Source organism: Mauremys mutica, chromosome 8 (assembly GCF_020497125.1).
Source record: "Mauremys mutica isolate MM-2020 ecotype Southern chromosome 8, ASM2049712v1, whole genome shotgun sequence".
Lineage (NCBI taxonomy): Eukaryota > Metazoa > Chordata > Testudines > Geoemydidae > Mauremys > Mauremys mutica.
In genome coordinates, this window is record NC_059079.1 from 4375901 (window position 1) to 4403280 (window position 27380).

Here is a 27380-nt window from a genome sequence, read left to right on the forward strand (position 1 = left end):
GAGGGCAGGGCTTGGGTGAGCAGCTTGGGGTGGGGAGGGGCACTCAGGCAGCTCCATGAGGTGGGGGTGGGGAAACGCGCTCTGGCCAGCCCTGCGCAATGTCCCATTTTCTCTTTGGGAAATATGGTCACCCTACATATCTTATGTAAACACAATTGCCTTTAGCAACCAAATTTCTAATCTCATCAGAAAAATATATCAGGTTTGTTTGACAAGACCTATTTTCCATAAAACGGGGTTGATTGGCATTAATTATGGCACCATTTTTAAGTCTTTACTGATCACATTTCATATCAACCTTTCCATGATTTTGCCCAGGACCAATGTCAAGCTAACTGGCCTATAGTTATTTACACTTTTTAAATCCTGGCACAACATTTGCCTTTTTCCAGTCTTCTGGAACTTCCTCCAGTGTTCTACTTTTTAAAAAAATTCAGTATTAATGGTTCGGAGAACTCCGCAGTTAATTGTTTTAATACTTTTAGGTGCAAGTTATCTGATCCTGCCAATTTAAAAATTGCATCTTTAATAGTTGCTGTATAACATCTTCCCTAGCTACTGATGGAATAGAAAATATTTCTTTTATCACCATAAGATATGAATATTTCATGTTGCTTCTTTCCAAATACAGAACTAAAATTTGTATTGACTACTTCTGCCTTTTTACCATCCATTATCTAGTATCAGACCTTTACCATTTTAAGGATTTCTTTTGTTCCTGCTACATTTAAAGAATTTCTTCCTATTGTTTTCAATCCTACTGGACATGAATTTTTTTGTCAAAACCTTTTAGTTTTCTTTATCAGTTGTCTACATTTTCTAAATGCAGATTTATACTCTCTGCTATCAACTTCCTCATTTTCCATTTGTTATATATTATTTTAAATTGCTACTTTCTCTTCCCTTCTTAAACTAGGAGGGTTTTTAACTATAGGAGACTTCTTATATGATTTCAGAATACTTATTTTGAGCATTGAATAAAGCATTGTTAACCAACTCTGTTATCGTTCACATTTGCTCAATCTTGCTCATGATTGTTTTCAGCTTTGGGAAATTGGCCCTCTTAAAGTACCAAGTGTGTGTGTCTATATCTATATAGATGTGTATATGTAGATTTAGATATCTATAATTACTGGTTAGGACTATATTCTGTTTGGACATAACAAATAAAATTAAGTCATGATCACTTTCAACTAGGCAATCATCAATTTTTTGTTCGGTGACAGCTCATCTTTGTCCATCAGAGTGAGGTCTAATATAGAACTACCAAGTTGGTTGCAGTACTTCTTGTTTTAGAAAGTTTTGTATACAATTTTTACAAATGCCAAGGATGTTTTATTAGTGGCAATGTGAGACTACCATGATATGTCCCTACGATTTAAATCCTCTAATAAAATACATCATATAGAAGTTTTCCTTACTTAGTTCACTTCAGGTTAATTATGCAATCTTTTTATCTTAGATTGTTAATTTGATTTTGCTTGTAAATCTGTAGCCAGAGCATGCCCAGAATCTCATTCACTGAATAGTTTTCATCACTCCAGTATCTTTTTCATTTCTTCCTGTTTGTCAGTATTATTTACTTCTCAAACTAAAGGTTGTTTTTGGCCTCCCTTTATAAACTAGTAACAGGCTCAAATACTTTAATACTTGCTATTTGACAGTGTTGATTGTGCCATTATTGTATATCTTTGTACCTGGCTTTATGCCTGCGTCATTGCTGCTCTGAGAACTTTCTGTTTAACAGTTAAGGTCTTGTGTGTCAGCATTTGTGACTTTTTGAGCCATCTCTTATCTCATCATATTCATTTTCAGTCTGTTGTTCAACCAGTATTGATTTGGAAGTATCTTTAGTAGTCTTTCTGTTGCAGAGATATTGAGAAGGCCCCGAACAAATGTTGGACAATATGTACCCTCTCAGTCTCTGTTTTGAATTAAAATAGCACGCATGTCTCACCTTTGTCTTGATTTGGCAACAGGCAGTACTGTTTCGCACATGGTAAATGGAGATAGGCAATGCTTGGAGTACAGCCTGTTCTGAATCTAAAACAACTTATTCTTGAAATGAAGGTGGAAATGTTTACAGTCTACTCACTGAGCCTCCCAGTTTTGCTGGGCTCAGTTATTTTCCTAGTGTGTCCATTAGAGAATTCTCCAACCCTGCCGCAGCATCCTAAAATATTACTTATATTTTGTTTTGTAACTTAAGTAGTTTACTTTCATTTGCATATGTAGAATGTAATTAACACTGAATTATTTTCAATACTTTTGTGTGAACATTACAAAAATATCTCTTTTGTAATATTTGTATGACCGTAAAATGCCTTACTGTTTTCTTATGAGACCTTTCTCACTGATGCTGTCTTTGGAAGCAACTTGTGCAGGTAAAGTGTTCATAGAATCGTAGAATATCAGGGTTGGAAGGGACCTCAGGAGGTCATCTAGTCCAACCCCCTGCTCAAAGCAGGACCAATTCCCAACTAAATCATCACAGCCAGGGTTTTGTCAAGCCTGATCTTAAAAACCTCTAAGGAAGGAGATTCCACCACCTCCCTAGGGAACCCATTCCAGTGCTTCACCACCCTCCTAGTGAAAAAGATTTTCCTACTATCCAACCTAAACCTCCCCCACTGCAACTTGAGACCATTACTCCTTGTTCTGTCATCTGGTACCACTGAGAACAGTCTAGATCCATCCTCTTTGGAACCCCCTTTCAGGTAGTTGAAAGCAGCTATCAAATCCCCCCTCATTCTTCTCTTCTGCAGACTAAACAATCCCAGTTCCCTCAGCCTCTCTTCATAAGTCATGTGCTCCAGCTCTCTAATAATTTTTGTTGCCCTCCGCTGGACTCTCTCCAATTTATCCACATCCTTCTTGTAGTGTGGGGTCCAAAACTGGACACAGTACTCCAGATGAGGCCTCACCAATGTCGAATAGAGGGGAATGATCATGTCCCTTGATCTGCTGGCAATGCCCCTACTTATACAGCCCCAAATGCCGCTAGCCTTCTTGGCAACAAGGGCACGCTGTCGACGCATATCCAGCTTCTCGTCCACTGCAACCCCTAGGTCCTTTTCTGCAGAACTGCTTCCTAGCTATTCGGTCCCTAGTCTGTAACAGTGAATGGGATTCTTCTGTCCTAAGTGCAGGACTCTATGTGTTCCTATGATAGTAATTATACTGAGGTTATACTGGTAACTAGAAGTCAGCAAACAGTAGCTATTTAGAAAAGTGAGAGCCATGTAGGATCAGAATACCACGTGCATTCTTACCTAATAAATTTTAAGTAAAAAAGTAAAATAAAATACCATTACAAATGTAAGTAAACTAAAAGGCTATAGTGCTGTCATTTCCAGGAACTGCTAAAATGGTTATATATTGCTTAGAATTTGTGACCTGGTCAGCTTCAATAAATCATTTGTGTTGAAGATGTACAAAATTAAAAGGGGAGAAGTTGGAACCAGCTCAGGCTGCCTTTCTAAAAAATTTAGGTCAGGTCAGTAGTAGGCTGGAGGGGAGATGGGGAAGAGTAGAAGATTTAAAAAAAAAAAAGAAACAAGGGAATAAATGAGCTGCACACCTAGAAAGAGGAGGAATAAAGTATACTGACTGAAAGTAACGCATGATAACATACGGGAAAACTTGGAGGGAGGGAGAATTGAGGAAAATAAAGCACAAAAGAGGATCATAGTACCTACATGGGGAAAAGAATAAAAAATTCACTTTAAGGGCAGGAGTATGTGGGGCAAAAATTGCTGGAGACAGTAAATACACCAACTGGTGCGGGGATGCGGGGGGAAAGGAGAGAATATACAATGGTGCCCCAGTTTGGGGTTTTGAGAATATGTTCAAGTGTATCTGTGTATTTAGCTTCACTCTAGAATAAGCCCAAAATGTCTGGGAGGCGCTTAACATGAAGAGCAGTATGGAATGTTGACAGTAACAAAGGGAGTTTGGGTGGTGAAGTGGGCTGGATGTTGTGGGGATTAGTTGGCTATGACAGCACGTTGCTCTGGAAGAGGATTTTTGGGAGAGTGGTGGAGTTGTATATATTGAAGAACATATTTTTTAACAAGACGTGCACAAAACAACTCAGTAATCTTATTTGAGTAACCTTCATACACCCATTCTCCGATTTCCCCATATGGCTGCCATTAGAATGTAAGCGCTTTGGGGCCTGTGTCTGCACAGTGCTTAGCAGTGCTGGGGCATTACTGTAATATAACAGGCTGTAAAGTGCTTTGGAATTCATTAAGTATGAAGTAAGATTAATAAAAAAAAGTTAATTTCTGTTCTGACTTGTCCATATGCAAACTGACGGTGGAGAAAAATTGACACTAACCTGATAAATAACAATAGCAGCAGAGGTATGACCTCTGGCTACAACCATTTCCTCCGTTAAGTGTCCACCTCAGAGTCAAAATGAGGCTAATGAAATAGTAGCATTGTGAATCTAGGTAGCATAGAAACCACATGACAGGAATTGAGGGGCTAGATCCTTTATTGCCGTTGGACTATGCGTTTGTGTTGAGAGAAGTTCTGAATCGGATAGGTATTTAGCCACACTAGAGAGTATTTGTTCTAAACATATCTGGTATGTTTTATGCAGGAAAGATATTAAAATCATGTTCAAAATAATAAATGTCTAGCACTTATATTGTGCTTTTATCTTCAAGCAGTTGACAAGTCAATTTTTTTTATAATGTTCCTTCTACAGATGGAGAAATTGTAGCAAAGATCTTGTGACTTGTCCAAGGCTGCATATTACATCTCTTAGATTGTAAACTGTTTGGGGCAGGGGGCTGTCTTTTGGTTCTGTGTTTGTGTAGAATCTAGCAAAATGGGCTCCTAGATGCTACTGCAATACTGATATCAATTAATATGTCAGAGCCAGAATTAGAAATAGGGTTCTTGGCTCCACATCACTAGAGCATTCAGCTCTCAACTATGATATCCAGAATGGACTCTAATTACAGTCTAAATGAGACTTTCCTAACACGTCATTTGGTCTGGAGAAGTCTGGGATTTTCCTGCAACTTTCTTGTCTTTTTTCTAAATATCCATCTCCTTTATCCGTTGCAATGAGTAGTGCCTTTGCTCACTCAGAAAGATGATGACCATTTCACCAGATGGGGCAAAACCTGTTTGATTGGTGCTGAAGAGAACAGACCCCAATAACTGGTATTGATGGGACACTCTGTAAGTGATTAACTCCAGCAATCAGAGGTCTGCAAAGTAAACCAGTAATGTTACTGGCTGGGTAAAGTCATTCCCTACCTGAGGACAAGGAATAATTGGCCTGCAATGTGCTGGGCATGTAGATTTTTTTAATTCATTTTGGCGGAGGCAGAGGGTTGTTTTTCATTCACTAGTCGATGATTTGTTTCCTTGGAGTAAATAATGTACTGGCGTTAATCTAATCCTGACGATATTTTAAATTCAGTCAGACGTGATAGTGTTTATGAAGTGGAGAAAACATTTTCTCATGATTTTATTTTGTGGTGGAAGTACTCAGGATCTTTGGCAAATCATCTCCTGTCAGCATTCATACACTCTGTTAAAGGGGCTTTGGTTGCAAATCATAATGATAGCATGAATTTTAATTCAATGGCTTTCAGCAAAAAAGATACTAAATGCTTTTTCATTTGGTACAGTATTCAAACAAAAAATGTTTTTTTTATCACATTTCTGTCCGGGGTTCTCTGCTCGGTGTCCCCGTCAGGCTCCCTTCTTATGACCCTTTGACTGCACTCCTGTCCCTGTTCTTTTATTAGTTGTCCCCCGCAATTAGTGGGTTTCTGAGGCCCTGTGGAACCTCCCCTTGGGCTGGGGGGGGATACGTTAGCATGGGGCGGGCTTTGCCCGCCCCGTTTCCCGGAAACCCAATAGATACTATAGGTTCTAGTTATTTAGTATATATAGCATAATGGTTGAAATGTTGCAAATGATTAAATAGTGTGTATCTGAACACCCTTCACATGAATGTTCTTGGTTGTTACTCCAGTATGCAACAATATTAAAATTCTCATATTCCCTAGAGAAACTGAAGCTCTATTAAACCAGCCTGATTCTGAGATTATTTCTGCAAAGCAAACGTAAGACTTTGCATGTTTAATGATGCATTGTTAGAGTTAAAAGTAGATTTAAAATACAAATATAAATTATTTTTATACTAAGACTTTTAAAACTGTGATTAGCTAATAAAGAGGTGGTTTATTGACACGTAAGATTAGTATGTCTGATTTTTAAGAAAATGTATTATTAAAATGAACTTTCCATTTTTTACATGATACGGCTTAGCGTGACTTCTGTATGAGCATATTTTGATAGGCGGAATACTTTTATATATTAATACAGTTTCATATCTGGAAAACTTACTATTTTAATGTATAGCTTGTAAGATAGATGAGGGATAGCTCAGTGGTTTGAGCATTGGCCTGCTAAACCCAGAGTTGTGAGTTCAATCCTTGAGGAGGCCACTTAGGGATCTGGGGCAAAAATTGGTCCTGCTAGTGAAGGCAGGGGGCTGGACTCGATGACCTTTCGAGGTCCCTTCCAGTTCTAGGAGATTGGTATATCTCCCATTATTGCCTTTAGGATGCATCTGCATAGGGTGTTTAGAAAATGTTAATATAATTTTTTTCAACAATGTAAATTTATATTACGTAAGTGACATGGGCAAAAAATATTTCAAACATTTAAAACAATGTAAACTAACTTTGCAATTTTGTGAGACTAATTTTTTGACTTCATATTTGGTGGCATACAAACTTGAAAATATAATTAATCTTTTATGAGAACTGCTGAGAAGAGACCCACGTACAGAGCTAATTCCTGTGTGAAGCATTCCAAATTTGGAAAATACAGGCATGGAAAATGGAAAATAAAAACATCTAGGCCAACTTTTAGGGTTTGGCTTGTTAAACCACCCCTCTAAGAAATCCATGCATTATCTCATCTCAGTGTAATGCAATAAGAAGATAAATGTAGACTGTGATGCCTATTCTCTGCATATTTGACAAGGGTAGTGTTTTGTATTTTTCTTGTTATATACTGCATATTGTGACTCTTCTAAAGATTAGCAATTTCTCTTCCACGAGTTTATTTGCTTCCTGAAATGAAAAACAGAAGATGGGGGTTATTTTTTTGGATGGGGGGGAGTAGAGAATGTATGCAGAATGACAGAGGATAACATGGGGTTTGATTTATATTGAGAATGGCTATCCTCTTCATTGTAATTCACTGTGACATTTGTTTCGTTTGACTTGGCTGAGTTCTTCCTCTATTATTAATAATGCAAAAGGTCTAGACTGTACCGAGTGGATGGGGCAGGTGTGCAGCAGCTAGAAACATTGGGCAAGTTCGACATTAATTAGCCGACCAATTTTAGCCTTTCCTTTCACAGTTCAGAGAGATCCTTTTCCTACTTGTGAGGTGATTCTGCGTCTTGAACTTGATTTCTAAATAAGAAAATGAAAAGAAGTTATGTAAAAATCAAAACAGTATTTTAGATGAAAATTTGCTTTTAATTGAGAGAACCATGAGCATTCCTCATAGAAAAAGGAGCAAATGTTCTAGGCATCTTAAAACTGTGTGCTTCATAACTTTTGCATTGTTAAGGACTTATTCTCTTCAGCTGGTATATTCATTAAGATGCTGAAACACGTGGAATGCTAATAGAAGTAAGTGTGAACTCCAAGAACATCTGGTCTTGTATTACTGTAACCTTTAAGCACAGAAATGTTCTCAGATCTTCACTATTGTGTTCATTGCAACTGAATGTATAGCTTTTGTACTTAAGTGCAGTTATTGTTATTCTCACTAATGTTTCTCTTCCTTTGCCTCTTAGCAAGAAAAAGTTCTTCCTTTCTTCCCTCCCTCTAGCTGAGCACTAGTGCAAAAGTGCTGCCTAAAGCTGCATTACCTGACAACGATATCTTGTATTTCCAATTATTGTCTGTCAGATGTGCAGCTGCTTTCACAGTCATATATAGAACTACCTTAATTTACAGTTAGACAGAAGGATGCACTATAGTGCACCTTATGTGATGCTTTCTTTTCTCTTGGGGAGTGTGGGGGAAAGGCTCCAGCCAATCTGGGAATTGGTTGCTTCTCCTCTGTTTAAATAGGTAGCTGTACCAATCAGCTGACAGAAGACTATAGTGCCACTCCTCACAGGGCTGGTCTACACTGGGGGTGGGGGGGAAATCGATCTATGATACGCAACTTTTGCTACGCTGTTCGTGTAGCTAAAGTCGAAGTATCTTAGTTCGACTTACCTGGCTGTCCTCACAGCAGTGAGTCGACTGCCGCGGCTCCCCCGTCGGTGCTGCTTACTCCTCCTGCCGAGGTGGAGTATGGACATTGATTCATGGATCGATTTATCACGTCTAGATGAGAGGTGATAAATCGATCCTCGATAGATCGATTACTACCAGCCGATCCGGTGGGTAGTATAGACGTACCCAAAGGGACAGAAAAGTACCCAGAAAATCCTCCCAGGCTGGGACCCTGGAGCACCAACTCCCCCTGCACCTTCCAATTCAAGGCATCTCATCAGATGGTTTCCCACGCTGAGACTGAGGTGACCACAATTCTTGATACTTCAGTTCCCCCACCCTTTATGGCAAACTGGGTGGTCTTAGCCAAGGATAGTTCCATTCTAGACCAGTTCTGTGAAAAAATCCTTCATTTTATTAGAGGCTACTTGTTTTTTTCTCAGGCTGTGGGGTTAGAAAATGACTTGGTCTTTAAAAAAAAGAAATGGTATGACTTGTACTTAGAGGGTTCAGTATTTCCCTCAGTGCTTGTTAATCTCCTTTGGATTCAAGATATGTGCAACAACCTGGAAGCTGAGTGCCACAATTAAAAAAGAAGATAGAGCTCATTGTCTTTGGTGGTGTCTTATATACACTGACTGGCAGAGACTTGATTAGGATACTGGCTCAGGTGACGATGGCAGGCAACAGTCTGACTCATCGGTTCCCTCAAGTTTCAGCTATCCTCAAGTTATTGGGAGTTAAGAGAAATCTTTCCCTGAGGGCAGGTTATCCCATAGATGCCTATGGCCAAGTTTCTTCCTCAGAAGGAGCGGTTCTGGCCACTGTCAGAGGCAGAATGCTGGACAAGATCACAGACCCACCCAGTATGGCAGTTGCTAAAGTTACTATCGATGTACACCTGATAAGGACATTGAATATTCAGATCAATTGGCTCAGCAGAGAACTGATGTATCAGGCAAATGGGCACAATCCCAATGAGTTTGCCTAAGAATTTCTAGCTGCTAGAGGATTCTAGAAATCGATCCAATCGCTAAGTGAACAAACTAGAAAGGTACCAAATTCCCAAGTAGTTTCAAGGAGCTGAGAGCTGTCACCACAGGGAACACGGGTAAAGACCCAGTCCTGCCCCTTCTAGGAAATTGGCACTGGGGAGCGGGGTCTTCAGGTTGGAGGTGGGGTCAGAGTGGAAGATTGGGATAGAGATGGGGAGCAGAGGCTGGGCTAGAGGAGGCAAGAGTGGAGTGGGGGAACTACCAGGCGTTGAGTGGGTGCAGGGGCAAATGGCAGACAGGTATGTAAGGGGTAATAGTGGGTAGGGGAGGGGACGCAGCTGATCAAAATGAACTAACAAACTGTTTGTGTGGACTCTGCTGCCACACTTTAACAGTTCATTGCTTTGCTTTGCTTTGATCTAGTCCTCTTTGAAACAGGACTAAATAAAAGCTAACTAACAAACTATTCATGTATACCCTGCTGCTGCCCATCAACTGGTTGTTAGTTTGCTTTGATCTAGTCCTGTTTCAGAGGACTAGATCAAAGCAAACTAATTAGTGGTTAATGTATGGCAGCAGGGTCCGTATAAATGGCAGAATTCACTGTTCTGTGACAGTGGTGACCTTTCACAGTGGAGTTGAAATAAATGGCAAAATTAATGGATTCCATGACAGTGGTGACCACTGTGACAGAATCATAGAATCACCTAGATGACTTCAGGCTTAGGCCCTATAGTGCTAGGTGCTGTATGAACACAAAATGTAAAGGTGGACCCTGCCCCAAAGAGTTAATCTAAGTAAAGACAAGAGTGAGCAGGTGGATATAGACAGATGGAGCACAAGGGAACACTGCAACAGTATTGGTCAGCATGATAGGCAGTGATCTCAGCACATCAGCTTACTTGCCATTGTCAAGTGTTTTGTAGGCACTGTGGCACAGTAGAGTTTTAAAGAGGACACTGAGGTTGTTTTGCGGTTGTTTTCAGAGAGCTCCTCCCACACGTGAAAGAGCAGAATAGAAGAAAGCAAGAGGACGGTTGACTGAAAATGTTAAAAGTGGGCAGTGAAGGCTGGCATCATTGAAAGTGAAGACAAGTAGTTTGCATTTGATGCAATGGAGAAAGGGGAGTCAGTGGCTGGATGCAGAAGGAAAGGAGATGTGGTCAAGGCTATGAGCTACGAAAATGATCTCTGCACTTAGCAGCAGTGTTTTGAATGGCTATAAGGGACAAGGTTGCATTTGCTAAGGCCAAAGAAGAGGATGTTGGAGTAGTTGAGATACAAGACGATGAAAGCCTGGATGAGAGTTTTAGCTGCGTGGCTGAGGAAGAAAGGCTGTATGTTAGGCCTGGTCTACACTAAGAAGGGGGTTCGAATTAGGGTACGCAAATTCAGCTACGTGAATAGCGTAGCTGAATTCGAAGTACCCTAATTCGAACAACTCACCCGTCCACACGCGGCGGGGTCGAACTCCGCGGCTCCCCCGTCGACTCCGCCAACTCCTTCTGCCGAGGTGGAGTACCGGAGTCGACCGCGGCGCTTCCGGAGTTCGAACTATCGCGTCTAGATCAGACGCGATAGTTCGAACTCCAAAAAGTCGAACTCTCCGCGTCGAACCGGCAGGTAAGTGTAGATGTACCCTTAGAGATGTTATGCAGGAACAATCATCAAGATTTAGACATACCCTGGATGAGAGTATCTAAAGAGAGGGTCAAGTCAAAGATGGCACCTGGGTTCCAGACCTGAGTGATAGGGAGGATAGTGGTGTTGTCACAGTGACTGAGGGGTTTTCGGGGGGTGGAGATTAAAGCTCTGCTTCTGTTCAAATACAATTTCCTGCTCTGCTACAAGCTTCCTCTGTAACCGTGGGCAAGTCATTTTGGCACAGATTTGTGTAAGTGTTTAGGCATTGCTCTGCTCAGCACAGCAAGGCCTACATGACTTAGGAGCCTGTCTCATTTTTAAAAGTGACTTGGGCATTCAGCAGCCTAAGTCCAATTGACTTTCATTGAGACGTACACTCCTAAGCATCCAAATTGCTTAAGACTCTGGCCTGGTCTACACTATGGCGTTAGATCGACATATGCCACGTTAGGTCGAATTTATAATATGCATGTCTACAGTACTGAACCCTTTCCACCGACCTAAAGGGCTTGTGAAATTGACACCTGTATTCCACCTCGGCAAGAGGAGTAGTACTAGAGTCTACCTTCCCGAGTCGAATTAGGGATGGTGTAGACACAATGCTGTGTAATTCGATGGGTTTGGCCTCAGGGAGGTGTCCCAGAGTGCTTCAATGTGACCGCTCTGGACAGCACTTTCAATTCCACTGCACTTCAGCCAGGTACACAGGAAAAGCCTGGGAACTTTTGAATTACATTTCCTGTTTGATCAGCGTGGAGAGCTCACCACCACAGCTGACCATGCCTGCCCAGGGCCGCAAACGTGTTCCAGTGTGAAGCATACAGGAGACACTGGCTCTGATTGCTGTGTGGGCAGAAGAGTCTGTGCAGGCAGAGCTCTGAACCGGAAGAAGAAATGCTGACATCTGTGCTAAAATCGTGCAGGGCATGGGGGGAAAAGGCTACACCAGGCACACACAGCAGTGCCGTGTGAAACTAAAGGAGCTCAGGCAAGCGTAGCTGAAGACAAGGGAGGCGAACAGTCACTCTGGTTCTGAGCCACAGACATGCTGCTTCTATGAGCAGCTGCATGCGATTCTATGCAGGGACCCAACGCTCAGAGGTACTGAGCGCTCTCCATGGATACCTCCCAGGGGCCCCAGGTGGCCACGGGCAAGAATGAGGAGGACATTGTTGATGCGGAAGAGGCGGAGGAGAATGCACAGCTGGCAAGCTTAGGATCCATTCTCCTCAATAGCCAGGACGTTTTCCTAACTCTGGAGCCAGTCCCCTTCCAGGACCTACTGTTGTGGGACTGTGATGGCGGGGAAGGATCCTCTGGTGGGTGCACACTTATAATCACACTACAGAGGTTAAATGCAATTGTGGTTAATGTTTAATTTGAGGTAAACAATTGGGATACAGTGGCGGCCAGTCCAGCTTCGCAAAGGGTGCTTCCCGGAGAAGCCTGTGCCAACAGTTTCCCCACCAAAAAATGTCCCTGGGTGTGCCCTGACATCTCCTACCCTTTCTTGTGTGCTTACCATGCCTGCTTGCAAACTGAAATCTGCTGCCAAGCGCTCTGCCATGTGTTGTACCTTACTGGTAGGCGCTTCCTTTAAAAGACAAAATGTGGCCTCATACCTCACAGCAGTAAATATATTCCCTGAAGTGTTTCATTCATTGCAAGAGTTAACCTTGTGTTTTCAACAATGTATGTTTTTCCTTGAAGCTGCAACATTGTCTGTGGGTGCTTCCTCCACACCAGCACAAAGGCTGTCCCAGATTAGAAGGTGAAAAAAGAGGACAAGGGAAGACATGTTCTGTGATTTGATGCATTCCTCCGAGACTGACAGGGCCCAGCTGAATGTATGGAGGCTTACACTGTCAGAGAGAATGCGCACTGATAAAGAAGGCAGGAAAGCATGCAGGGATCAAGAGCGTAACACGCAAGAGGAGATGTAGTGGCTTATGGGGGAGCAAGCAGACATGTCGAGGTGTCTGGTTGAGGTGCAGGAAAGGTAGCTAGACCTTAGAGTCCTGCTGCACCCAGCGATGAACCAGCTGCTCTCCTCACCAAGTTCCATCTGCTCCTCTCCCAGACATCCTAGAATGTGTGTGTGTTGGGGGGGAAGCCCCGTTATCCCTTGAACTCAACTCCAGGGGATGGTTCATGGAGCAGAAGGCTCTCATTCCTACAGCTTTGATTGCTAGACAGTACAATTGTAATAAGCTACATGTCCTTGCCCCTCCCCCACCATGTTATCAGACCCTTAGACCCGGGTTATCTTTGCTATTCATTGCTGGCTCTGTTCAGTGTTTGTTAGCATAATCAAAATGCATGAATTGAAGACAAGAGGCTCTTTATTCACGGTGCACATTGTGGTTGGTGAGGGTTTAGTTTACAGGTGGTACATGCAAAAAAGGGGGCAGCTTGGTAAGGAACAACACACCCAACTGTCACATCAGTGTTGGATCATTTATGAAACTGGTTTTCAAAGCCTCTCAGAGACGCCTCAATCTGTTCTTCTTATTGCCCGGGTGTCTGGCTGCTCAAAAGGGGCTGCAAGGCATTCTACCTTAACCCCCCACCCTGCCAGAAACTTTTCCCCCTTACTTTCACAGATATTATGCAGCACACAGCAAGCAACAACAATGGGAATATTGCAGTCACTGAGGTCTAACCTAGTGAGTAAACTGCGCCAGCGCCCCTTTAAACATCCAAAGGCACATTCTACCACCATTTTGCACTTGCTCAGCGTATGGTTGAGCTGCTCCTTATTGCTGTCCAGGCTGCCTGTGTACGGCTTCATGAGCCACAGGAGCAAGGGGTAGTCTGGGTCTCCAAGGAAACTATTGGCATTTCAACATCACCAGTGTTAATTTTCCTGTCTGGAAAGAAAGTTCCTTCTTGCAACTTTCTGAAGAGACCAGAATTCCTAAAGATGTGCACGTCATCTACCTTTCCCAACCATCCCATATTGATGTCGGTGAAATGGCCCTTGGGATCCACTAGCGCTTGCAACACCATTGAGAAGTACCACTTGCAGTTTATGTACTCTTTGGCAAGGTGGTCTGGTGCCAAGATAGGGATATGCGTTCTGTCTATCGCCCCACCACTGTTAGGGAACCCCATCGCGGCAAAGCCATCCACTATGTCCTGCACATTTCCCAGAGTCACTATCCTTCTTAGAAGAAGTGAATTGATTGCCCTGGCTACTTGGATCACAGCAGCCTCCATGGTGGATTTACCCACTCCAAACTGATTCCCGACTGACCGGTAGCAATCTGGCGTTGCAAACTTCCACAGGGCTATCACCACTCACTTCTCAACTGTCAGAGCAGGTCTCATTTTGGTATTTATGCACGTCAGGGCTGGGGAAAGCAATTTGCAAAGTTCCATGAAAGTGGCCTTACGCATTCAAAAGTTATGCAGCCACTGCTCCTCATCCCATACTTAATCATAGAATCATAGAATCTCAGGGTTGGAAGGGACCTCAGGAGGTCATCTAGTCCAACCCCCTGCTCAAAGCAGGACCAAACCCAACTAAATCATCCCAGCCAGGGCTTTGTCAAGCCTGACCTTAAAAACCTCTAAGGAAGGAGATTCCACCACCTCCCTAGGTAACCCATTCCAGTTCTTCACCACCCTAATAGTGAAAAAGTTTTTCCTAATATCCAACCTAAACCTCCCCCTCTGCAACTTGAGACCATTACTCCTTGTTCTGTCATCTTCCTACCACTGAGAACAGTCTAGATCCATCCTCTTTGGAACCCCCTTTCAGGTAGTTGAAAGCAGCTATCAAATCCCCCCTCATTCTTCTCTTCTGCAGACTAAACAATCCCAGTTCCCTCAGCCTCTCCTCATAAGTCATGTGCTCCAGCCCCCTAATCATTTTTGTTGCCCTCCGCTGGACTTTCTCCAATTTATCCACATCCTTCTTGTAGTGTGGGGCCCAAACTGGACACAGTACTCCAAATGAGGCCTCACCAGTGCTGAGTAGAGGGGAATGATCACCTCCCTCGATCTGCTGGAAATGCCCCTACTTATACAACCCAAAATGCCATTAGCCTTCTTGGCAACAAGGGCACACTGTTGACTCATATTCAGCTTTTCGTCCACTGTAACCCCTAGGTCCTTTTCTGCAGAACTGCTGCCCAGCCATTCTGTCCCTAGTCTGTAGCATTTAGGACGGATGGGATTCTTCCGTCCTAAGTGCAGGACTCTGCACTTGTCCTTGTTTAACCTCATCATATTTATTTTGGCCCAATCCTCTAATTTGTCTAGGTCCCTCTGTATCCTATCCCTACCCTCCAGCGTATCAACCACTCCTCCCAGTTTAGTGTCATCTGCAAACTTGCTAAGGGTGCAGTCCACACCATCCTCCAGATCGTTAATGAAGATATTGAATAAAACCGGCCCCAGCACCGACCCTTGGGGCACTCCACTTGATATCGGCTGCCAACTAGACATGGAACCATTGATCACTACCCGTTGAGCCCGACCGTCTAGCCAGTTTTCTATCCACCTTACCGTCCATTCATCCAGCCCATACTTATTTAACTTGCTGGCAAGAATACTGTGGGAAACTGTATCAAAAGCTTTGCTAAAGTCCAGAAATAGCACATCCACTGCTTTCCCCTCATCCACAGAGCAGGTAATCTCATCATAGAAGGCAATTAGATAACTATGCGGTCTCACCAGTCTATGCTTTTTCTTGGGCCCAGAAGCAGCGTTCCACTGTGTCAACAAGTGTGGCTGCTGCTGCCAGCGTGTGCGGATTGCTCTGTTCCATGGCTTCCAGCAGGGCTATCTGCGAGGCATCACATTCTTCCATGTGGCAGCTCCTGGCTAGGCTCTGCAAATATCACAGGATGATGTGCGAGGTGTTTGTGATGCTCACAACAACAGTGTACAACTGAGCAGGGTCCATGCTTGCCGTGCTATGGCATCTGCACGAGTAACCCAGGCTTAGGTGCGTAAATGATTGCCGTTGCTTTCAGGGACGGAGGGAGGAGACAATATGTACCCAAAACAACTCCCGAAAATGTTTTTGTCCCATCAGGCATTTGGAGCCTAACGCAGAATTCCAATCGGCAGCAGAAACTGTGGGATAGCTGCCCATAGTGCATCGCTCCGTGAGTCGATGCTAGCCATGATAGTGAGGATGTGCTTCGCCGATGGAATGTGCATCGTGGGGACGTGCAGCATTGACTTTGTAAAATCGGAGAATAAATGTCGACTTAAATAAATTTGACCTAATTTCGTAGTGTAGACATGCCCTCTGACTCCTAAGTTACTTATGTGTCGCATTGTTGAGTGGAGCAGTGCCTAAATACCTTTAAAAATCTGGGCTTTAGTTTCTCTTTGCCTCAATTCCACTCTGTGCAGTTGGGATAATAGTACTTCCCTAACTTACAGGGGTGCTGTTAGGATAAATGTATTAAATATTGTGAGATGCTCAGGTATATGGTAATGGCGGCTATATAATTACCTGAGGGCACAGGTGCTGATTTTATTTTTGCTGGTGGGTGCTCCTCTCCCCTCCCTCCCTCTCCATGTTAGCGGTGGGCTGGCCTCGGGAGGGAAGAGGCAGGGTGGGGCCTGGGGAAGAGGCTGAGGGGAGGCGTGGCCTCGGAGTGGAGCGTGGGTGGAGCAGAGGGTGGGACCAGCAAAAGATTAATCTGGCCCTATGGGTGCTGAACACCCCCTATTTTTTTTACAGTGTGTGCTTGAGCTGCAGCGCACCCACTGAGTTGGCATCTATGCCTAAGGGTACATCTGTGCTGCAAGAAAACAAAGCAAACAAAAAAACCCACAGCAGCAAGTTTCAGAGCCCTGGTCAACTGACTTGGGCAGCTCACGCTACAGGGCTAAAGATAGCAGTGTAGACATTCCTGCTGGAGCTGGAGACCAGGCTCTCAGACCCACCACCTGGCCAGGTTTCAGCTCCTGGGATGCAGCCCCAGGAGGAAAGTGTATACTGCTATGTTTAGCCCCATAACACGAGCCAAGGGGTCACTGCCACCTAGATTCAGATTACTGAATGAGTTAGAAGTGGAAAGAGAGATTTCCCTTACAAGTAAATAGGGTTTCTGCAATGAAGCATTTAGTAATCTGGAACCCTCCAAGGCCTTTATATGTTTATGCTCATAAATAACTAGTTGTCGCACTTGTTATTTACAAACCAATTGCAATTTTATATAAATTTTTAAAACAAATGAAATTTTACAATCTTAGTCTAGTCAGAGACTTGCAGTGTTTATTTGGTTTACTTCTTTAGTAACCTGCAAGCAAGTTTCACTTATAAGAATTTAGTCGATGTATGTTCCAGATAGATGCACACAAACACAAGTTTCTCTTTAATGGAGACAAGTGAACAGGCTGGACTGAATGAGTGTTTGCAAGTTAGAAGGTAGTTCTAGGAAGCCAGAGCTACACAATGGGAAAGATGAATAAGACATATTCATTATATAAATGTGTGTGATATGGTAGTGTGTAGCGTACCAAATCTACAGAATGAACAATAGCAATGTTTTCCAGTTGTTCTGGGGTGAACAACTCTTAAACTATTATTGAATGTGAAAATAATCACTTTGAGCCAGATGCTTACTTGTTCTTATCTACTTTGAAGAACTAATTATTCCTGTTGTCAGTTCTATTAAAGCTTACAAAAGTGCTTCCATCTCTAAATTACTATAATTAAAGCTATAACTTCCATATCTAGTTAACGTTGCCATGCAGCTGGTGCTTTCATTAACGTGCAGATTTCAGATTTGAATATTTTGCTCCATTGTGAACAAAAATTCTTAAATATTTGTTTTCATCTTCAAAATGTCTGTTTCTCATAAAAAGAACTTTTTGTGAAATATGTCAACAAAAGACAGTTAAAGATCTTATCTGAAAGTTGCTTTTAAAGACAGAGGAAAATCCAGTTAATAATTAACCTTGGTTTAATGCTGTTTATTGTTAGGGTTAGGCAAGACAAGTAATCAAGGATAATCTTCTGCAGCTGTATTAGTTCTAAAATATGGATTCCATTTAGTAGGCATGACTCTACTGTACATCAAATATTGAGCCCACTTGTTGGATTTCTGGAATGAAATCTGCTCCTAAAAGTGATAGTACTTGAAAAGTGCAACAGGTTAGTCAAGCTTTTAAAAAAATTGGGTTGATGTAAAGAAATCACTAGTTAGAACACAGACTTCTCTTATAACCCTTAATTCTTCTATAAAAGAATTAAGGGTTAAAATAAAAATCTGCATGATTTTTTAACAATTTTACTGAAGTTAGAATTTATACCAAATCCTATCCAAAGTTTCATATAGTTAGTGTAAACTTTTGTCTACTATAGATACATTTTTTCTGTTCAATCTTGCATTGGCAAGGAGATAGACTTGAATAACCTGGCAGTTTCTCTTTCATCTCTAATATCTGTGATTCTAAGGGCTAGTCTCAAAGAATTCTAGTAGATTGGTGAGGCATGATTTCCCTTTACAAGAACCATGTTGACTTTTCCCCAACAAATTATATTTATCTGTGCCTGAACCAATTTGCCCGGAACTGAAGTCAGACTTACCCGTATGTAAGCAGAGTCAGGATGAGCTCTACCCTGACATCTTGTGGTGAATTATAGCAGTTTCTGCTATAACCTGGCAGTTTCTCTTTCATCTCTAATATCTGTGATTCTAAGGGCTAGTCTACACTTACCAGCCGGGTCGACCCGGTGAGTTCGACTTCTCAGAGTTCGAACTATCGCGTCTAATCTGGACGCGATAGTTCGAACTCCGGAAGCGCCGCGGTCGACTCCGGTACTCCACCACTGCAAATGGCGGTGGCGGAGTCGACCTTGGAGCCGCGGACTTCGATTCCGCGGCGTCTGGACGGGTGAGTAGTTCGAACTAGGGTACTTCGAATTCAGCTACGCTATTCACGTAGCTGAATTTGCGTACCCTAGTTCGACCCCGCTTCTTAGTGTGGACCAGCCCTAAGGTACTATTTAACAACAATGAATATATTTATTTATTCTCTGATTGGCTTTTCTGTGGTACTCATTCCCATAGAGTAAACTCCTCACTGACGTTAAGAAATGTTCCTCACAGTACTCCTGTGAGCAAGAGAAGGAGCATGAGTGAATTTTGGTGTTAAAATTATTTGATGATTGATTTTATTGTAGATTGTATTGAAACTGAAATATTCATTGTTTTCATTGTCAGCCAGAAAGTTAATACAAAACTAGGTGTATTAGTTAGTCTTTTATAGAGGCTTGGAATAAAATGACTCAAGATTTGTTAGTATGTTACTGGTTCAAAACCACTAAGATTGCATATAGCAATCAGGTACTTTAACAAATGTTCTCATAAATTACCTTGGAAGAAGAGTGTCTAACTACAGAGCACATGTCAGAGAATCCAAAACTAGTGTCCAGTTACCCAGTCCAAGTCCAATGTCCTGTAGTGTTCAATTTCAAGAATGCACTTAGAGTATTTTAGCACATGTAACAAATGTTATTTTTACTGCAGGGAGAGCAGTTAACTCTAGAAATAGTTTAAATGATATTTTCATGGTGTCAGTAAAGGTATTGTTACAAATCTCTCAACATAAACAACTACCAATTTATTGTGTCTGGTAAAAATAATTGGGATTTAATTTTTTTTTTCTAGATCCAGAATAATTTTTGGCAGTACATAGTTTTTGTCAAGAATACAGGGTGTGCAGTCCAAGTAGTGTGGTGTGCAAAGAGCCGATATAGTTGACAGCAGTAGTAGTCTGAATTTGACATGATTCCAAATATGTTTAGCATGTTAGTTCTCTATTGCACAAATCTGTGGAAACAAGAAATCCTGTAGTAGTAAACTACACCTTGTTTAAATTAAAGTAATGCAGGGGTAAATTTTCAGCCATACAGTACTTCATATTAACATACTTTGGTTGTGTTTACCGTGGCAAGGGTTTATTATATTAACAGTATAAATGGGTTGCTTCTCTGGTATTAGTCTTTGAACTCAGTATTCTATTTTGTGTTCTGCAATAATGGAACAGAGTAACTCAAGATGCACATTAAGAATCTATTTATAAACGATGAGATTTTAAGCTTCTCGGGCTCATGCTGTTAGATTTTGCATACTATATGCAAAGTAGCAATCAATTTTTGAATAGACTCTTGCTGAATAGTACTTAAATGTAAGTGAGGATTGTATTGAATCAGCTGTATAATTTTCACAGAAATTTTAAGTACACTAAAGAGCTAGAGTGGCAGCTAATGGTGCTTCAGCTTTACTGTAATTTATTGGCAGTCCAGTTGTGATTTTTTTCTGTTTTTAGCATACTCTAACTTCTGTTTTGAACAACAACCAGAAAAGCTTACTATGTTCAAATAAAAATTAATAATCAGCTACACTAATGGTTCTGTGACTGTAAAATAATTTTCCATTAAATTGTGGTAATTGGGAGTTTGATAACTGCTGAAATGTAGTGTCAGACTAAAGGACCAGTGAACATTTCAGTACCTAATATTTTGCAAACAGAGTTTGGAAACAATTATGTCAATGAGAAGCTTTGTATCACATCTTTTCAGTGGTATGCATTAACTGCTTATCTTGTTACAAGACACTATAAAATAATATCAATTTGATTACTGTTAATTTTTCTTTCCCGCCATGCCACATAATTTCCAACGTCGTTTTAGTAAACTCTGTCTTGAGAGCCACCAGAGCAAAGTAGAGATGCTTTATGATAACTGAAAGAAGCTTGGAATTCCTGTTGTCAAATTAATCTCTAGCAATTCATGAGATGCTGCTGCTGAACTCATATCACAGTCTGAATAGGAACAAAAACAAAGATGGTAATTAGAATATGATTTTATAAACCGGAACTGCACAGCTTCTTTGGTCTAAAAACATTTCCCTGGTCCATTACAATTGCTTTTAGGACTAATTAAACTTTTCCAAGAACTAGACCTGGACCAGCGAGCAAAAGGAGAAAACACTGATCTCTGGAAACAGTCTAATTTTGAAACCTCTCAATAGCAAGTAAATAAATAAATAAAATGCACACAGGGTGCCAAATTCATTGGTGGAGTAATTCCATTGAAGTCAATGGAGTTGCGCTTGTTCAGAGTTTGGCACAGAAACTTTGCTCAATTCATGTTATTGTGGATGGGTATTGCAGCACCTGTAATGAAGACCCTTTGATTCGCAGGGTTTGTTTGGAACTCACCTTTGGATTTCCTTGCTTTGAAGGGTGAAATCCCACTTGCATCTTCATGTGCTCTTTGCAATTTTGCTAACACTAAATTAAAAAGAAAATAAATACATTGGTCAGTAGTATATTCTCACAATATGACGAAGTAGCAGTTGTAATAAATTTTAATATCTAACAATATAACATATAAAATAAATAATTTACAAATCGAAATGGAAGTACACACTAAAATGATGTAAACGTTTTACTGTTTGTGTTTTTGTGATATTAACAATTGATAAAGCCATGAGAAGGGCGTGTTTTTCAGAAAGGAGTGAGAAATTTTTTTGGTAAACTATATTCACTGATCAAAACAGCATGCAACACAGAATGCATTGATATCACTTCTACAGTGTATTATAAAATCCTGTTGTTGACCTAATAACTTTTAGCCCTGTGTACTTATTATTTATCTGCAGACCCAACTTCAAAATTAAGTACATGAGGAAATGTGAAGCCAAATACTGATCCTAGTCAGCAATAGGAAATCTTGCTGGTTCTTCCTAAAAATACTATGGTCCTTTGTTTAAAATGGCTCCTCATCATTATTTCATTTCATTTCAGTTGTCGGACGAGCAACAGGAAGAGCTTGATTGTAACATCCAGCACATCTCCAACACTCCCACGACCACACTCCCCGCTCCATGGACATACAGGTAACCAGGGAACTGTTTTATACCTGGGAATCATTAGTAAAATTATTTCATTATTCATTACCATTGACCGAGTCCATTTATATTATAAGGCAAATAAGCTATTCGGAACTGAAATCACTAAATTGTGTGTGATTTGTTAATTCATTTTCTTAACTTCACTGACAAAGGGGTATAGCATCTTTCACTTCTAACTAGATGTTTGTGCCTCACTCATCACCATGGTATCTGTGTCCTCCTCTGATGCTGTAAATGATTTGGCCATATTGAGTGGGTACTAATTTTTTTTAGATACAAACAAAATAACAAATGATTATTTTAATTAATAAAAGTTGATTTTATTCTGTGAAATGTAAAGAAGGCCTGGGCTCCCATTCCCTTCATCCTGCCTTCTTCGTACATGGAATGACCTCTCATTCCAAGTGCTCCAGTCCTCCATCGTATTCTCCATCAAATCCCTCTGAAGAACTTATCCCTAGCCCGTATCACCCTAATCCCCTATTCTCCCAAAAGAAATGTAAGACAACGGGGACTGCTAGCTAGCTGAATCTTCATTGTACGAGCAGCAGCTTGGAATTTTAGGCTCTGTATAGGGTTATAAATCTGTCTGGCAGAGGGCATCCAGGAAATGCCACGCAGTTAGACTATGACTGTGTGGAGACTGTCAAAAAGCTAACTTTTTAAAGGTGGCCACTGTTGCTGTTTAAACATGACCAAATTCGAAAAAGTGTTGCTAGTGAAATAATTTGAATAAAATGTAATGCTTGTTTTAACTTTCTTGTAATATTCCCTCATAGTAACAATAGGAGATACTAGCTACTACTGCTTGGCATGCCAGAGATCACATTCCTTGAAGTAATAATGTTTCTTTGTGGTATAGATTTTAGAGTTTGTTTCCACTTCACTGTTGCCAAGCCCAAGAGAGATTTCTGGTTTGCTCTAAAACTTTTGGTACAGTGTATTTCTTTTGCTAACAGCATCTGTTTTCCTGGCCCTCGTTGTCTCATTTGTGTTTCTGGCAGTTACAGATTGCGACATCAGTATTGTTTTCGGTCTGTTATTTGTGGGTAGTTTTAATTACAGTTCTTGTTGTAGCAATTGCAAGTGTTTTAATATTTCATAATGGGAGAGCAGAAGGGGAGTGAGGCTCTAGGTGCCCTGCCATCTGTACTGAACATACCTTTACTGTGCATACCAGTCTCCCTTCCCATTGAAGAGCCTTCTTGGTTGGCAGGTGAGCTTTCTCTTTGCATAATAGCAGGCCAGCCTTTGCAGCTGCTACAGAGCCCACATGCCTCCTTTTTGGTTCCTTCTATGGAACTTTTCCAAGGACCTAGGAAACCCGAGAAAATAGCCCTCACCTTAGAAGGGAGGAAAATATGAAGGCACCCTCCAAGTATTAGATATTCCAGATCAGACAGGTATCCAAGATGCTGCAATTCCAATCCCCGGCCACAGACAAAAGATGAAAAAAGATGTCTACTTTTCTGGAAAAGGTGACCCTGAGAGAGCCTTCTCAGTCTACTCTGAAGAGCTGGTTTTGACCCTATCCTGGTGGGGAAACTCCAGAGTCTAAAATAACCTTGCCAAGAAGCATGAATAGACTTCAGTAACATTCCACAAACAACATTCTTGGTTTCTGCTTCCTTACTATAATATTATGTTCTTCAAGTGTTTGTCAACATGGATTTCCCTCTTGGTGCATATGCACCCATGTGTGTAAGATTGAATAGCAGTGTTCGTGGGGGCCACACTTGTGTCCCTGCCACCCTCTTGCTTCCCATAGTTGAGGGCATAAGGGGTTGGATGGCTGCAACCCACATTCTGTTCTGCATAGGGGGAAGGGATAGCTCAGTGGTTTGAGCTTTAGCCTGCTAAACCCAGGGTTGTGAGTTCAATCCTTGAGGGGGCCCATTTAGGGATCTGGAGCAAAAATCTGTCTGGGGATTGGTCCTGCTTTGAGCAGGGGGTTGGACTATATGACCTCCTGAGGTCCCTTCCAACTCTGACATTCTATGAGCTTCTATAGGTTCTTACATTGTGCTCATCGCTATAGTATTGGAACACCTTTCAGTAGTGCAAAAGCATTATGGCTAACACCTTTATCACATTTCTATGAGAACATCTTTCCTGGTAGCCATCACATCAGCTAGAAGAATAAGGGAGATCTGGATCTTCAGGGTGGGCCCTCCATTAACAGTCTTTCATAAGGATAGAGTCACTCTTAAACCCAAAGTTTCTGCCCAAGGTAGTCTCCAACTTATATCAATCAGTTAGTTCACCCCCCCCTGTTTTCTTCTTTATGCTGCTTTTTGCCCTGGGTGAAATAACACTCTACATGTTGGATATCGGGAGAGCACTGTCCTTTTTATGTAGTTAGGACCAAGCCGTTCAGGTAATGTCCAGACTCTGGTGTTTGAGAGTTGTTCGGGACAACCTGTCTTGTCCCAGAGGCTGTCCAGATGGGTCTCAGACTGTATTATGACTTGTTAAAACTGGGCTAAGAAAGATTCCCTCTGGACACATTAGGGCTCATTTCACTAGGATTCAAGCAACCTCTGCAACCAGTTTGGATAGCATCCCCATATCAGAGAGTTGTGGATCAGTAACATGGAGCTCAATGCACACATATACCACTCTCGATTCCCCAGTTCAAGGGTACAGATCAAATGCGAGTTTTGGTAAGGCAGTCCTGCACTCTTTTCAAGTAGGACTTCCCTTGCCCATCTCCAGCTGAATGGGTGACTGCTTGTCAGTCACCAAGAGTGGAATTGGTGAGGATGATTGCTCAAAGAAGAGAGAATGGTTAGTTAACCTGCAGCAACCATGATTCTTCAAGATGTATTGTTCACACCGATTCTGTGACTCACCATACATCCTCTCTAGGCACAACCCTTTCTTATGGGATTCTTACTGACAAAGGAACTGAGTGCAGATTGTGACTGCCTCACAGCACCTTTGACTCTCAGCTGCAAGAAGCTTAGAGGGTGGCTGGGGCACAGGCCTGGCCCTAATGGATGCTGCCATTGAAAATAATCCAATTTTATGCACATGGGATGCATGCACACCAAGAACTGAATCTGTGTGGACAGCACATCTTGAAGAACCACAGTTACTGTAAAATAAGCAACAAACTGTTCTTTTCATTATGTTCAGAGTTCCTTACGCTGGATGACAGTGTATCCCCTAACTACACTGTGACATACAAAATTGAGGAAACGCTCAAGAGAAACTACAAATTGGTAGCAGCTCAGTTGGAAGTAGGCATCTGCTTCTCTGTTTCTGGGGCCTCTTATCTTTTTAAAAAAAAAACAACAAACCCTCCAGAGAGAGCCTAACCACTGCCCGTTGATTTTTGACAGAATTAGCACTATAATCTCAGGATTCCCTAAAAGCACAGTCATTGACGGACAGACTCTGTTGTGAATTATTTTAATGAAATTCTCCTGTAAAGAATTCAGGATCTTCAGCTTGAATTTTAATAGAGCCCTAAAAATAGTCAACCAAGGCATTTACTACTTGCTGCAGAATCTCAAAGAAAGCACCCTCTCAAATCCAACTGTTCTGGAAATGTCACAACTCAGAAACTTGCCACAGAGCAGTTCCACTTCCATATGTACTCACTGTTTTTTGTATTACTCTGCATGCCCAGAATGTTTCTTCAAAAATAGTGGTGGTGATAGCAACAGCTTTACAAAAGGAGTAGCCTAGAGAATATAGGATTTTTCACTGGTAAGAACCCTCCACCCCTCTAGGTATTTATACAGTGCTTATTACTCTTAGTACTCATCTTCCTATGTTAGGATTTAACTGATTCCATTTTAGTTATGGAAGCGTTCAACTAAGGAGGTACAAAAAGATGCCTCTGAAAATATGAAATAAATATTTTTGTTTGGATTTATTGCTATCTGACAGAGGGCCCTAAACTCAGGTGTAGTTTGACGTCTATATTTGGTGTGTGTAGCGGGGCAACTCCAGTCAGATCAATGGGGTCATGCGTGGGGGGGTGGGTCAAATTCTGTGTCTGCCTGAGGTTTTCAGTTGAGGGTGGCAACCCTCCCCAGCCCCTTCCAAACTACACCCATGCCCAAACTATACAGTCCACATAAGTGTAGCCATATCACAGAAAACAGGCAGGATTTTTTTGTGGGGGGGTGTGTGTACACACAACAGAAGATGCTTCTATTCTCTCCACCATCCCATTTCTCCCAACCCACTCCCAAAATGAAAAGTTGGTCTTCGCTTTCTTGTCATTATGTCAAATTTCCCTACACTATGTTGTGCCAGAACCATGTGGCATACTGATGTCTAGAAACTAGAGTAACTGAACAGTGGTTTGTCATGGGTAATTACTTCAAGTAATCCTTTCCGATGTGTTCCTATGTTGCATATCGGATTTAACCTATTAATTAAAAAGATATACGTTGTAACCTCCATGACTGAATAGTCTGTAGAGAAAAGGAGAAATTACTGGATAATAGTAGTCCTCTAAAGGTAGAATACTTAAGAGTCACCGTTCTCCCCAAGAAAGTCATTTATCTGTAGACAAAGTCAGATTAATATTAGAGCTCTGTGTGTGTCATAAGTATTTCTCTTAAATATTCTATCCAACTTGTGGAATGAAGAGGTCAGGCTGTCACATTCGTTTGATTCATTTTATAACTGTACATGACAACCATGCCTGTGCACTTGCACAGTTTAAAAAGCATATAGTGAATTTCAAAGCATTAAAAAGGACCATTCTCAAATGGCCTTCACTGCACTGAAAACAAACTCTTCCCTAATATCCACTCCATAATCTCACTTGCAAACTTTAAACACCAATAACAAGCTAGGAAGGGTTCTTAGAAGGATTCATTTTACTAGGTGCCATTCACCACAAAATTAAATTCATCTCAACACCTATACCATAAGCAGCAAAGAATCCTGTGGCACCTTATAGACTAACAGATGTTTTTGCAGCATGAGCTTTCGTGGGTGAATACCCACTTCTCGGATGCAAGAACCATAAGGTTCCTCTTGCTGGGATTTGCCAATGAGATCAGTGTGCATGGAACAGTACAATCCATTCAGGAAGAGCTTTATTTTAACAGTCCTTGATGCTGGAAAATGCATTTCCTTACATATGAAACAGTATAAAAGGGGACCAGCTGAACAGGTGTTTCCCTATCACTTCAGGATGCAGCAGCAAGTTCCGGATGTTCAGAGAAGGGGGTTTCTGGCATCTTTTTTAAAGGGTAAAACAAGGGAAAATGATGGATCCTGTGACTTCCCTGTCATCAGCTTCAGGCTCTGTTTTATTTACAAAGCAAGCAACCACTGAAAACTGTTCTAGGAACTTTCATTGGCTGTTCACCTGAGAGGTGTTCCATACAATACCATGTATTGTTGTAAGCCTGCTTGTCTACCCCTGTGTGAGAGAGACAATCCTATGAATATTATTGCCAGAGAACTCCAACTGCAAATACTATTCTTACTATTAAACTGTATTTTGAGTAGTTAACATACTGTTCCATTTAATCTTCTAGCTCTACGCCCTAGTTTGTTAAAGGTCAGATCTCTCTAATACAGAGAGTATTCCAATAATG

At 41.5% G+C, this 27380-nt stretch overlaps 1 protein-coding gene across 2 annotated transcripts in view; it reads left to right on the top strand.

Annotated features, from left to right (window-relative positions):
• MAST2 (microtubule associated serine/threonine kinase 2) overlaps positions 1-27380 on the top strand; it is a 341008-nt gene that overhangs the window by 226140 nt on the left and 87488 nt on the right. For both annotated transcript variants that reach the window (XM_045026441.1, XM_045026440.1), the window contains one exon: positions 21704-21795. In XM_045026441.1, the coding sequence (XP_044882376.1) occupies positions 21704-21795 (92 nt within the window). The remainder of the gene's footprint in view (positions 1-21703; positions 21796-27380) is intronic.